This window comes from Arvicanthis niloticus, chromosome 14 (genome assembly GCF_011762505.2).
Source record: "Arvicanthis niloticus isolate mArvNil1 chromosome 14, mArvNil1.pat.X, whole genome shotgun sequence".
Classification (NCBI taxonomy): Eukaryota; Metazoa; Chordata; class Mammalia; order Rodentia; family Muridae; genus Arvicanthis; species Arvicanthis niloticus.
This window is the reverse complement of record NC_047671.1, coordinates 45,880,869-45,896,124: the sequence shown is the minus strand read 5'-3', so window position 1 is coordinate 45,896,124 and position 15,256 is coordinate 45,880,869. Positions and strand designations below refer to the sequence as shown.

Sequence of the window (15,256 nt, the reverse complement as noted above, 5' to 3'; positions counted from 1 at the left end):
GTGAGTTCCAGGAAAGCCAGGGCTACACAGAGATACCCAGGCTTGAAAAACCAACCAACCAACCAAACAAACAAACAAATAAGTCATTTATAATTACTTGTTGAGTATATTTTACTTTTTTGAGGGTTTTTTGTTTTAGTTTTTACGTGTGTGTGTGTGTGTGTGTGTGTGTGTGTGTGTGTGTAGGATATTAAACACCAATTATGTGCTCAGGAATGTGTGATTATAATGAGTACTAAGCTTTACTTCCTGCTCTCAAGAAATTGAGATTCCAATTATCTGTAAGAATTGTACTCCAGAATTATGGGTACTGCTCAGTGGTAGGGTGCTTGCTTGCATTTGAAAGTCCTAGGTTTGATCTCCAGAACTTAAAAACAACAAACAAACAAACAAGCTCTGTTTATATTTCTAGACTCATATTCTCTGACTCCTTGAGTCTACGCAGGTATGGATGATAAAGTTCTCTGGTACACTTTAAGACAGTGGTACCTTTTCTGTCTCCCAAACTAGAGATTATAAATATGACCAGTGACGTCCAATCAGGCTGGTTCATTTCCTCCTACTTTATCTGAGTTACATAAGAAGACATTATTTCAGGGAAAGCTAACTGTACAAAAGTGGTGTCAGATCACTTCTTAAGTGTTTTTAGACCCACAGCCTTCTCAAAGAGAGTCTTTATGCATTTGCAAACAGAAGATACTTAGAGAAATAGAACGGCATTCTTCTAAACACAGCCATCATTTCAGGAAACATACTCAGAGTAGAACCATCAACTCAGAGTTTATCTCATTTTCTTTCTTGGTTGTGTTTCTATAATTATAATATTTGTGATCCAGGAGTGTGTGTGTGTGTGTGTGTGTGTGTGTGTGTGTGTGTGTGTGTGTCTGTATGCCTTGTGTGTGTCTGTGTGTACACTTTAATCAGCTCTAAATTTATTTGTTGAATTCCATGGGATTGAATGAGCCATCACATAATAATTCTACCTCAGTAGGACAGAAGTTGTAACTAGTTCACTTGGGGTAATTATAGGGCAGCTTTCTGCCAGGCTTTAAAAATAGACTTTGAAATGTTTATTTTTTTCACTTGCCTACTGTTATGTGTAGAGAGAGAGGTTCCAGCTCCTGGGATACTCGCCAGAGTGAAATGAGGGCCAGCTAGAGAGAGAGGCACGAAGGGTTGGGTCTTATCTTCCTGTGCTCAGACTTCTGGGGATACAGATTTATCCCACCACATTAGTATGCTGGTCTCCATAGAGACCTCAATAGAGTTATGACAAGATGCACAACATACAACATCAGAGGTGTGACCCCTGGGTGAACACGCACATCCCTGGGAACTGGTCAGGTGTGTGGGTGTTTTGAGTCCCACCTCAGAACTACTGTGTAAGTAAGTGGGTGGGAAGAAGCAACCTGTTCAAACAACCCCTCAAGATGATTCTGCTATACTCTGGAATGTGAGCATCACTTCTCTAGGGCCATGGTGTTCAGCTTAGTAACTGTGTCCCAAGATAAAACTGAAGGAGAAACTAATTTAAATGAAACATATTCACACATAGTCACACAATTTTTTTCTGCTTAGCCACTGTGCAGCCATGGGGCCTAACCTAAGACATGTAACCTAACCAATCTTAGTGTTTGAAAGTTTAACAAGTGTCCAGAGGAATGCCATGTCTGTTCATTCCCAAGGCATCAATCAATATTTTAACTGCCTTCAAGAAAACAATATGCTGTCAGCCAACTGGAAATTTTTAAGAAAATTCAGCAATTGGCTCTAATAAGTCCAGGGAAGTGGACTCCAATACACCAACCTCTCTCTCCAAGACTTAACTTCTTCATCTGTACTATGGATGGATACAAACAGTATCGACTCATAGGGGTCATCAGAAGATTGCAATAAGAACACAGGAAAACAGCAAATTATATTGTAGAGTGAAACAATTATAAAGACCATTTTAAAAAATATATGTAGACTTTTTCTTTGCCCTTAGACCTGGGCAGAAAAATGCAGGTCCCAGAACTCAGAATTGAAAATAAGATTTCAGGCCTTCACTACCCCAAGACACATTCCGAGTGAAGGACATTATGGATTACATTCCTCAAGCCTCAGGCAGTAGGCCCACCTATGGGTGGGAGAGGCCCAAGGCAGGAAGACACATTCCTGACCACAGATAAAGATGCAAGCCACCTAGGTGGGGCTATAGCTGGAAGAAGTGAAGAAAATGATTGTACTGAGTAATTTCCATGGCTATTAACCTTTCAGGGTGGGTTTATTCTTATGTTATGTATCCTTGGCAACCCCTCACCCCCTCCCCACTCCCCTGGTTTGTGGTTTTCCTCTTTAAAAGACCCCTTAGCCCACCACTCAAGGTCAAACTCTGCTCTTGAGAGAGCTCTTGGTTTGACCTTGGCTGGCCAACTTCCCTAATAAAGCCTCTGCTGATTGCATCCAGGTATGGTTTATTGTGCTCTTTGGGTGGTCGTGATTTCCTGAGACTTGAGGAAGGGTCTCCCGAGTTTGGGGGTCTTCAATATATATACACACATCTGTATATATGTATGTATATGTATGTATATATAATTTCAATATACTGAAGTACATATACTTTAGTAGCAGAAATGTATCAAGTGTTTCCCGCTTCTGGGTACTTAGCATACACTGTCCCATTGAAACCTCACAGCTGTGACAAGGGTACTGATAATTCCTTTCGCTTCATGTGTGAGGAACCTGGACTCAAATTACTAGTCCAAAGTCAAATTAGTAGCACATGGGAGAGAATGAGTGTGATTCCAAAACCCTGGGTTCAAAGATGTTCTGGGCCTGTTTACCAGTCTAGGCTTTCATCCACTATGAAACAACCTGGATTACACAACTTTTCCAGAAATTCTAGCATGAGTCTGTCAGAAAAACTAATAAAACTGAGGCTATCGGGTCCATGGCAACATGCAGTTTAGATTTTGTCTGATGTACCCAAATCAACACTAGGGAATTTTAAGCATTCCAGAAGAGAGGCTGCTGTGCAAACCTCCATCAGCACTGATCTCTGACTTTGGAAAGCTTTTTGTTATGGTAACTTGTAAATCTAAAAGAAAAAACAATGATAAGGACTGGTGAGTCCTGGGCACATACACAGCTGTCCACCTGAGGTCTTTCCTAGGCCATCCCCAACCCTACTCACTCACTCCTCCAATTAGAATAGAATCGGGGCATAACCTACACACCATGCTCTTCCATCTTTAGTAAGCATGTGAGCAGCTGCCTTTCAAAGATAAAGATCTATTTTTAACACAACTTCCATGTCATAATCATGTCAAAATTTAATCTTGGCAGCAAGCACCTTCGCCCACTGAACCATCTTTCTGGTTCCTCAAAAAAAAAAAAAAAAAAAAAAAAAAAAATGGATGTAGATGTTGCTGGAATCCGAATCCACCAAGTTCTGTGGATTGTAGTTGGTCAATACAGTTCTTAATTTTTTTTTTAATCTGTAGGTTCATCTGCATGACAAACCTATTCTTTTTCTTTTTTTCATGTGCAAAGAATAGATTTCCCTGAGAGGCTCCAACCCCCTTTTGCATCCCTGAGGTATCCCTGAATTTGTTCTTCAGTTCCTGAATTTCTTGTAGCTGACAAATACATTACCCACCCTGTGCAGTAGCCACTAGCACATTTGGCCTGTCTTCATCTACACTAATTTGAAGCAAATGAAATCTGAAATTCAGTCCCAGTGCTACACAAGCTACATGGGGCAAGCACTACTCTATAGCAGGTTTCTCCCACAGTAGGAAGTTTATTGAACAGTGGTGCTTCTAGAAGTTTCAATAGATCACCTGATGCTTGTCACCTCATTTTCCCCGTGTTCACTAAAGAGCAAAGACGAACCCCTTGAACTTACATACATGCTCAGGTCATATAAGGGAAGCAAGCAGTATGTGCCAGATTCTATTCCTGCCTGTTATGAGTGGCAGCATCTGTGTTTACAGAAGGTGATTAGATACTATAAGGAGAGCTTTCCCTATGTGATAAAAGGCCAGCAGCTCCCCAGCAGGCAAGCAACCTGGCCCTTTCCTGCCTTCTCAGATGGAAATTGAGAGAATTTGCGCTATCTGTAAGACTCAGTTATTAAAAGGCTTGCTGCTTCCAGAATAGCCTTTCCTTGCAGGTGTCTCTGGAGGGTTCTCCCTTGCTACATTTCTGTCTTGGCATGGGTGCAACAAGCACACTTCATAGCACACTGAACAGGTTTCAGCTTCCTCCCGTGACACTTGGCAAAGCCCAAGGGGAGCCATGTCAAGGCAGAGTACATGAGTCACCCCATGGAGAATTCTAGCAGAAACCTAACCAGCCACTAAAAAAAAAACCTCAACAAATGGGAATAGGGAGATGCTAGCTCAGCAGTTACGACCACTTGCTGCTCTTCCAGAGGACACATGTTCAACTCCCAGCAACCACATACACAGCACACAACCTCCTGTAACTCTAGCTCCAAAAGATCTGACTCCCTCTTCTGGAAGCTACACAGAGAGAGAGAGAGAGAGAGAGAGAGAGAGAGAGAGAGAGAGAGAGAGAGAGAGAGAGAGAGAGAGAGAGAGAAACAGATAGATAGATAGATAGATAGATAGATAGATAGATAGATAGAAATGTTTTAAAATATAAACATCTCAATCAATTTATGGAGATTTGTGATCAATTTTGGTGGTTGTGGTAGGAAAGAATGTGGAAATTTTGAGGTGCCATTGTCCGTGGATTCATTTGTCTTTAAAGGGGGAGAAACATTTATTGGTCCAGATACTGTGTTAGGCATTAAGGGCACTAGAGACATAAAACTTTCAGTCCCTGCTAAGTGTGCCATCTAGAAGAAGGGTCAGGTAAATACACAGGCCACTTTAATGTCAATTGACAATGCCATGTAGAGAATGTCATTAAGGCAAGTGGGAAGATCCACTTAATTCAGGCCAGCTATTTAAAGATGTGATATTTAAGCTGAGACCTAAACAACATGTAGCAACTGAGCAGTAGAGAAAGAGAAGAAGGAGAATATTCTGGAAAACACTTAAGAGGTAAGAAATTATGAGGCATAAGTAGTACAAAAAAAAAGTTTTAAGGGACTGCAGGAGTCAGTGTGAGGAAGATGCCCAGAGATGGATATGGACAGAAGAAATTCAGCAGTGTGAGCTGAGGCAAGTCACATGTCCTCGTGCCTCAGTTTCTTCTGCTATCAAATAGGCATAATGGTGTCATACAGTGTTGCGTCTAGAGCCCAGCGACAGCAAGTATAAAAGTATAATACAAACTATATCTTAAAGTCCTGCCTGCAAAATGGCAGTAGTGCTGGGCTGCAGCTGTATTTCATGTCTAAGTGTGAATGCAAGGAAGCCCTGCATGGGTACGTCAGAGCAGCTCCTGCCCACTCTCATGTGCCCATCTCTTCTGAACACCATGCTCGGTGATGTCATATACATAAACAAGGTAGGATTGCTCACACTGGGAAGTTTGGCATGAGTCTTTCTGTAAAAGTTAATGTACATGCAGCCTTGCGTGTGTGCAAAAGGAATGAGAAGAATAGAGACTCTGGACCCAAGAAATCTTTCCTATAACAAAGAGCAACACAGACCTGTTGTGACTTCTGAAAGAGCAGTGCTCCAATTCTCTGTCATATGAGACAGGCCCACCCAAAGCCAGCCCTCTCAGAGAAGACTGGGAGGGCCACTTCCTCATGCCAACCTATTTCTTGACATGCCAGAGGAGCGTCAGTGACACCCAGCCTGCAGAGATGAGCTTGGAGCCTCTCAGACCAACAGCTGCTGAGAACTGCTTTCTTTGGCGCATGTAGCTAGCAATAAATTGGATTTCAATGTTCTGAATAGACAGAAAAAGATAGCTCCTTGCTCTCGCCTGCTCCCTTCACTGGGACTGCCATCTGTCAATTTCTGTCACTCAACATGGTTACCTGTACCAGAGATTAGGAACTTAATGCAGAGGGGCATGCTGGGAAGGAAAATGTCTACCACAAGCGAGAATCTCCAAAGCAGATGCCTCTAGAAAACCCTGGACACAGATATAATTCAAAACACGCTTAAAATGATGGCACCTTTTCAATGGGCAGTTTATAAAAAATGCAGTATTTATCTGTGGCTAGTATGTTTGATTCGTCCCCAGTTTTAAGGAAATAATTAGTTGTATATGATGTAATTTTTTGGAAGAACACTGTAAACAAAATGCCAAACTTTGAGAGGCACTTAAGTGAGATGGCTTGATTAAATAATGTTCACTCACTCAGTCACTTGTTCAGCAAATTAGTAAGTGTTTACTAGGCCCTGGTAGAATGTGTGTTCCAGAAAGGCAAAAGTTGGGTCCGTCTTATTTATTGTGGGTACTCAGAAAATTTCTGATGATTGCATGAGTGGATGTGTCACGAGGAACAGAGACTAGGAGGTGATTACATTAGTGCTTCAGAACTCAGTCTGATATGCAGATGTGTGAGCCAGCAATTACAGTGAGGGCTCATGAGTTCTATACTCAAAGAAGTATAGGACAGCTCACAAAACAGGAGGCCAATCCAGCCAAGGGATATCAAGAAGACAAAGAAGGTACAGAAGAGTATGTCTTGATAGGTCCTGTTGTGGTTAATCTGCAATGTCTACATGCCTGGATTTAGAGTCCCCTAGGGGACTCCCCAGGAAGAAGATCACACCTCATAGTCACATGCATGCACTTGTGCACACACCTGCAACTCTCAAGGACATGTAACTTTTTAACAATGGACGTGTCCACCTGCATTAGCACTAGCTCTCTTCTAAAGTCACTTTCCCCAATGGCCTGCGGGGGGGAGGGGGCTGTAGCCATTTTTTTTCCTTGCCATAACAGCCTGTCCTAATGGTGACACCCTCACCAGCAATTCTAAGAATGAGATACATAAAAACTGAATAGCATACTGAACCCAAGACTGCAGTCCAACAGTCATCATTTGGACAATTTGATTTCATCTCGGCCATTACCTTTGTGTTAAGTATATTTTAAAGATACTTCTAAAATCTTTCCAAAAATAGGGGGGGAGGGGCTCTGTTACCTTTAGAGTTGGAAGAAATAGTAAAAAGGAATATATAAATAATCACCATTTTTAGATCAGAAAAAACTGAAGTGCAGAGAAATTACTGCATCATCCAAGGGCATGGTACGTGAGCTGTGGGTCCCATCTAGGGGAACCTCATCCTGGATGGTCCCATTCTCAGAGACTCCCTGCTGTTTGTCTGGATCATGTTGTCTCTCATCATTCCTCTTTCGTCTCAAGAGCCCTCCACATGGAGACGATGGGGACCAATTAATTTAGGGGATAAAGGCAGAGAGCTGCCAATACACCCTTTTTGCTTAAGCTAGTAGGAAGGCTGTAGCATTAGAACACCATTTGGCTTAGTTTTCCTCACTCAGCATGATGGAGTTGGCTCAATTCTCCAGCCATATTGGAAAAGAGACATCTCCCATTTGCCACGCTTATTGGGAAAGCTTACTCTAGAAACAGAAGAAATGGGAGAGAGTAGACCTGTTTGCCAGGCTGAGGGCATGGTGCTTTCCCCGCCTTTCAGGCTGCTCTGCACCTCTCTTACTTCCCACAGGTACCTTATGCCCTCCCAGAGGAAGAGATGGTGAGAGGAATCTTGGGTTTTGAGTTCAATGCTATCCATTTGAATGTCTGTAGATTTGGCACATAGCCCACTTCCAAAACAATACTGAGTTATTGGCTAAGAACCAACTTGTATTTAGAGCCTGAGATATGGAAGTGGACAACTCTGGCATTACCTTCAATAGTAGATAAATGAGACCACCCCAAAGCAAACACTGGGAAAATGTTTCAGAAGGAAACAGAAAAGTACATGAACGGCAAACCTTAAAAGGCAGTAACTAATTTGGGTGTCCTTCTCTCTGCCCACATGACACAAACCTTTGCTTCCCTTCCCTTTCTTCCTGCTACAGGAATCAGGAAGTGGCAGGACTCAGGGCAAGAGGGCTGGTATGTCCTGAGCCCTTGACTGGTATCACCTTGGAATCGGAAAGATGCCATGTCTCTATGTGGCATAAAATGGGTACATAAAAGAGCCCTGAGATGTCCTGGTGCTGAAGTGAGGACGAGAACAAAGGGTCACAGACAGAAGATGGAGAGACACATAAAAGAATAAAGTGAAGGTTCAGACGTGAGGACAATGTAATCTCCCCTGCACTTCGCTTCCTGCCTGCCTCAAGGACTCTGGTCCTCTATTCTATTCCTCTATTAAAATACCTCTTACCTGCAATTTTATATTTATTTGTAATTTAAGTTTGGTCTTTGTTTGACCAAGTGGACTATGAGATCAACCAAATGCTTTGTATAATGCCTGGCATGATGAATTCTCAAATTATATTTGTTAAAAGAAAACCAAATAAATGATTGACAAGTAAAGCTGAGAAAGTCAAGCCAGATGTCAACAGCAGGCTGATTCTTCCTTTCTCTTCCTTTGAGCAAGAATGTCTAAGCATCCTGGTTTGTGTAGTAGCGCCTCACATTCGACTGGGTAGTCTATATAATTTGTCTCATTAGTCCTCTCAACATTACCGTGAGGAAGTGTGACCAAGGGCCCCGGGATGCCTTCACATTCAACAAATCACTGGAAATTGGTAAATCTGGTCTATTCTAGCTAAGGAATAGAGATTAAAGCAAGCAGTGGAAAGGGGCACATGAGGCAGAACCCAAGAAGGGCTCTTCTGTAAAACACCGTGACAAAGTTGGATGATGACCTTTGGGTCCTTCACTCAATGCCCCACCCTACCCTTCACCCCTGCACCTGCAGAGACAAAAAAAAAAAACAATTATGAGCCATAAAAGCTGGTGCCAACCACACACCGGGTAATAGCAGATGCAGAACTTGGAGTCATTTTCCCTGGAGGAAACAGTTGAAGACCGGATAGAATCAACCATCTGAGACTCTTCAGGTGCTTAGCTTTTATGCAAGGGCTCTGGAGTTCAATAATTCATGCTAATGCAGCCAGCATCAAGCCAACTGCATTCACACTCCATTCAGATTTTGATTACTAAACAACCCCAGTGATTTTTATGATGAGAAAACACTCTGGTGACTTCAGCTGGCATGAAGGAGTGTAGCAGAAGTACCAGGACCTTGGGGTCAGATGAGCCCAAGTCTTTCTTGGGCCTAGTGTATACTGGCTGAGTGTAGACCTCATCTGGTGACATATATCATCTCAGAATTTCTATTTTACAGTCAATACAATAGGGTGACACCACTTGCTTCGTAGGGTTGTGAGGTCACATGAGTGAGATTAACAGATGAAAAATTCAGTAGTACCATAACGTGAGAGAAACTTCAGTGGCCTGAAAGAACCCTGAGACATGTTATTTCCTCCCCCTCTTCAGAGTCCTCCTTCTCTGCCTCTCTCTCTTTCCCCCTTTGTCCCCTCCCACCTCCTTTCACCCTTCCTGTAATGGAGGACAATGTTTTCAGTCACTATAATGGGAGTACCAAGAATACCAGGGACATATTATCCAGAAGGAGGAACGAAGAGGGAAGCCTTGCACCAAATATAGAACCTGTAATTCATGTCCACGATGTTTCCCGTGCTGAGGAGGAATGAAGAGGAGAGGTGAGGAAGGTGGACAATTAGGACCATCACAGAGTTTCAAAGTTGAGGCAGCTTCAAAGGAATTAATTTAAGCACTTTCTACCACTTTGCTTTAATACCCTCCCTCGGTACTCATTAAAATACGTATGCCACTTGCACTAGAAATATCTTCCCGGAAGGAAAAGAAGAAAGTAGGTTACTAATTTACAAGCTTATATCAAATCTCCATTGCCCCCATTTGATTTTGGGAAAAAAAAAAAAAGATGTTGCTTAAATGAGCACCATCAAACCTGGATGGAAGGATAGCTTCATAAAAATTAAAATGCAGCTATGGAAAAAGAAAAAGCTTACTCCAAGAAAGACTGAGCGAATAGTTCAGGCCTGGAATCTGGAATATGTGTTTTCAGCACTGTCCATAAGTCTGATACAGGTAAACCACAAAGTTGATTTTGAGAAACATGAGCTTAATGGTTAAGACCCTGGGCTTAAAAAGAATCCTACAGTCAGATCCTGAATCTACCACCATCTCACATTGTAAATTTGGGTAACTTTGAACTTTCCTGATTTCAATTTTTCTAAGTTTTGAAATTTAAATTTATATATACTTTGAATGTTGCTGTAAGAATTGAATAAAATACATTATGGAGTAATGGTAGCTGGTATATATAAAAAATAATATTAACTATTACATAATATTACCATCATTGTATAAAAAAACTGGAATTTTTTTCTCCTTTATCATTTCATGGTTTTCTTTTCATAAATACAAAAGGATAATGCATTAAAGTAAAAGTTTGTGTAACTTTTAAACAAAAGTCTGAAAGAGAAGTCGTCTAAGGCCATGCGGCAGGATCCTTCCCCTGTTTAGAAAGAGCCTTCGTCCTCATTACTCAAGATGGTGAATCCCAAGTGGCAGACTGGAGCCAGGGAAGAGAAGACAGGTTCCTTCCATAAGAAACTTTCTGAAAGGTTTCTACTCCATGGATCAGAACTCAGCAGCCAGGAAGACTTAGAAGTGTGCTCAGCCAGTATTCCGTGTAGTCATGTACCCAGAAAAATGTGGCTCATGTTATGGTAGAAAATTGGAGAGAAGGGATTTGGAAAGACAGGTACTGATCCTTGGTGTCTCCAACCCAGGATGCCTCACAGACTTATTAGGCTTTTCCTAGGCATCCTGTGATCTCGTCCTTCTGCATGCTAGTTTCTCACACAGCATCTCCCTCAGCACAGGTCACAGTCACTTATTCCACTAAGTTTCATTTCCTTCCCAAATCCCTTCCATAACTCCACCTGTCACCTATAAGCTTTACCCCATTTTTTTTTCTCCATGGTTTGTCTAATTTTAATAGGCAACACAATCATTTTGTTATAAAGGTTTAAAAACCAGAACTAAACACTTAGGGGAAAAAAACATTGCTCCTTAGAAATAATCTGCGTTGTGAGGTTTAGACGTCTAACATTTTCCAAAGCGGTTAATCTAATATGTGGTGATAATCGAGTCCACAGGCCTGTTTTTGCCTTCTATTACACTGAATAGCATATTCGGAATGATGCTCCATGCTAAAGAATCAACATCCGCTTTAATGACTACAGAGCTCTCACCATGTGAACGTGTGTCATACCTCACTGAACCACTTGCACGTGCCTTGCTCACTTACCCTCTTGTTTCCCCAGTGTGAGCTTTGTTCTTGTATTTCTCTAAGCCCCGGCTTACCTTACAATATCCACAGCCCCGTTATCCATTGCCAAGGGGATGTGAGAGCTTCTCACTACAACTTGCTTGGAACTGTATTTTCAAATGAACATTATAGAACTAGAACATGCTGGAAGACCCAAATTAAATTCTCCCGACTCCCGTAGGGAGAGCAAGGGAACTGTTTCATCCCACTGCTTAGAAAAACACACACTAGTATCTCTGGTAAGAGAAAGGCCTTAGTTGAAACTTGAGTTGTTAGAACTTTCATTGTGCCAAGCCAGCCTCAAATAAAACCATATTGAGATCATTCCTGTGTGGAGCAGTCAAGTCTCAATGCGGGGTGGAGGGAAGCATTTGACTGTATTAATTATTTAGACAGACAACTGATCTGACAAACGACGATTCGCGAGCTGATTTTTATTCAAAAGCTGTGATTGATTCCTGACTAATTGTTTCCTTGTCTCAGTTGAGTTTCCTAATGATCCAGATGTTCATGAGGTCGACAGTTCTGAAGAAGACTATAGATAAATTATGCTACAGTACCCTCACAATCCACTTTCTATTTGCAGGTGGTTTCCACTCCCATTTTCTTCCCATCAATGCTGAAGAGTAGGTAGAACTGCTGTCATTAGTTCCCCATTATACATGATGCTAATAAAGGAAGACATTCACTGAGCACATATTATATTCTAGGCAAGATGTTCAATGCATTATGGATACTATTTATTGCTCACAAAAGCCCTAATGAGGTAGACATTCTACTAACATTCTATTTTATACATGAACATAGTTCAGAAAAACGTTAAACAACCCTAATCACATAAGTAGAAAGAGGTACAACCAGAATGCAAAATCAGGATGCAGCCGGAAAGAGTCACTGACTCACTGTGCTGGTTGGTTTTATGTCAACTTGATACAAGCTAAAGTCACCTGAGAGAACCTCAATTTAAAAAATGCCTCCATAATAGCAGGGCTGTAGGCAAACCTGTAGGACATTTTCTTAATTAGTGACTGATGTGGGAAGGCTCAACTCATTGTGGGTGGTGCCACCCTGGGTTGGTGGTTCTGTGTTCTATAGGAAAGCAGGATGAGTAAGCACAAAGAGCAAACCAATAAGCAGCACCCCTCCATGGCCTCTGCATCAGCTCCTGCCTCCAGATTCCTGCCCTACTTGAGTTCCTGTCCTGACTTCGTCAGTGATATGAAAGTATAAGCCAAAGGGTTTATACCCTTTAATTCCCCAAGTTGCATTTGGTCAATATGTTTCATCACAGCAATCATAACCCTAAGACATTCACTCCAAGTCACATAGCTGTGAGTCAATCCTAACCCATACTCCAGGTATCAGGATTAACAACAAAAGCTCTAGACTCAGGTATCCTAGGTTCAGAGCTAATGTTTGCTGATACTTACCGTTCCCCACTGTGTCACCTTATGCAAGTTACCAAACCACTGTCAATCAGCCTCATCAGTAAATTGGATGGCAAACTTCTGTCTCAAAAGGTTACTCTGTTGTTTCCATTTCCTAGATATTGTGAGCAGAACAGTGACGCCCCACACCTGAGTTTGCATAACATTGTGGAAAAGGAACAGAAAGATTGTGAGAGCCGGGAGATCAGGGAGATTGCTGTAAAATTGTGTCTCCTAGTAATATCAGAAGCTATTTTCATGAGGTTTCACCAACACGCTATCCCAGTATAAGCTGATTAAGGATGTTACTACTAGTTTTTCCAGATACCTTTGTAGTGATAAAAGATACCTGCATATAAACACTGATTTAAAATTCTTTCATATGTGTGTGTGTGTGTGTGTGTGTGTGTGTGTGTGTGTGTGTAATTGATATTCAATAAATAATTGGGAACAACCAACTATATTCACAAACCACCATCCAAATCAAAGTATAAAATTAAGGTGCTGCTAAGGTAAATGGGAGAAAGCTCATGAGACCTCAATCTTACACAAAAAAACTACAGGCAACTGAGTAAAGCTGGGAACAGGAGAAGCAGTGTTCCCCAGATCAGAGCACAACAGTTGGTTGTCTAGTGCCAAACAGTCAGACCTGAAAAACATACAAGTAACATACAAATGGAGCAGGTTGTATTTGGGAATATATGTGTACATGCATGTACATATATGCATGTAATAACAATTGATAAAGGTAGAAGCCATGAGTTTGAAGGAGAGTGAAGAAAGGAATATGAGAGTATTTGAAGGGAGGAAGGCTGAGAGAAATGTTGTAATTGTATTATAATCTTAGAATTAAAAGAAAACAAATCTTTGTCAAAAAAAAAAAAGTTACTATGACAGTTGCTGTTAGTTGACAATTTGATAGGATCTAGAATCACCTAAGAAAAGGACAACTGGTTCTGAGCATGCCTATGGGGGTCATTTTGATTATGTTGACTGATATGGAGGGGACCCTGCTTCATTGTGAGCTGGGCAATTACTTGGAAAGGAGAAGATCCTGGACTGTGTGAAATGGAGAAAGAAAGCTGAGCAATTGAAAGCAGTCATTGTTTCTTGACCAAAGCTGTGACATGAGCATCTGTTCCAAGCCTCTGCTACTATGCCTTCCCCTGTCATCATGGGCACCTTGAACCGTGAGCCAACATACACCCTTTCTCCCTAAAATTGATTTTGTCATCATACCTCATCACAGAACAGGAAGGGAAACTAAGGCAGCTTTTTACACTAAATGAGATAAATGGTCCATACACAACCATCATTAGTAATTGGTATAAGACATTCCATCCTTCCACCCCTAAGCTCAGTTCTTCTGGTCTGTGTCACTTACAGGTTCCTCGAGCCAAGGCCTTGTGCAGCTACAGAGGGAAGAATCCTGGTGACCTGAAGTTTAATAAAGGAGATGTCATCCTCCTTCGGAGACAGCTTGATGAGAACTGGTACCAGGGGGAGATCAATGGGGTCAGTGGGACCTTCCCAGCCAGCTCTGTGGAAGTCATCAAGCAGCTGCCCCAGCCACCCCCACTCTGCAGAGCCCTCTACAACTTTGACCTTCGAGACAAGGATAAGAGCGAGAACCAGGACTGCCTGACTTTCCTCAAGGTAAGAGTCACACACCACATACAGACTATGGCAGAACCCAGAGTCCACTGTTTAAATACTTTCTGATTTTGAAAAAGAGTATGTATTTTACACATAAATGCATATGTATATGTATGTTTGTGCATGTGTGTATGTATGTATGTATGTGTGTGAGTGCACAAATATGTAAGCAATGTGTTTTATGGGTCTAATTTCAACCACATGGACGTTATCTCAGGCAATGTTCTATTGCTGTGAAGAGACACTAAGACCATGGCAACACTTATAAAGGAAAAAAAAAAAGCATTTAATTGGGACTTCAACTGTGTTTTCAGAAGCTGTTGTCCTGTAGGTGTTTAAATCATCTCATAGAAACCTCTTTATTCTTTTCTTCTATTACATATTAACACGTGAGCACATGAAGTAGTGCTGTTATAATTCCTCAGTAAAAGTCTTTTGTAAAGTGTTTGTGTTTTACGATTATGAGAAATGAGATCCCACCTCTAATTCATTCTAACTAAATCATCTCACTGCCCTGCACATTCCAAAATGATGATCATCTTTATTTTCTTGGTTCCTCAGAAAGTTCTCAGCAAGGTCATTCTGTAACCTGAACTACAAACTTCACACTTAGACAACAACTAGAGAAAGTCCAATGTACAAGCACTTACTGAGTATCAACTGTATAGCACACATTAGACACTGAGTTCCTAGGAAGACATAGCAGAAAACAACATCTGCTTCCCCAACCTCTCTAGGGATTTGCAAACAGGGACAGTTGCATCACATTCTCCTTCATTCTCTAAACCCATTATTTGACCATTTCTTTTAAACATATTTTTAATCGATTTTCATTTTATGTAGATGAGTGTTTTGCCTGTATACATGTATGTGTACCATGTGTGTGCCTGG

The 15,256-nt window shown here is 41.4% G+C and overlaps 1 protein-coding gene across 3 annotated transcripts in view; it reads left to right on the top strand.

Moving 5' to 3' along the window:
- Sh3rf2 (SH3 domain containing ring finger 2) overlaps nt 1-15,256 on the top strand; it is a 103,907-nt gene that overhangs the window by 34,064 nt on the left and 54,587 nt on the right. For all 3 annotated transcript variants that reach the window (XM_076912728.1, XM_076912727.1, XM_034518299.2), the window contains exon 2: nt 14,096-14,365. In XM_076912728.1, coding sequence (XP_076768843.1) covers nt 14,096-14,365 — 270 coding nt within the window. The remainder of the gene's footprint in view (nt 1-14,095; nt 14,366-15,256) is intronic.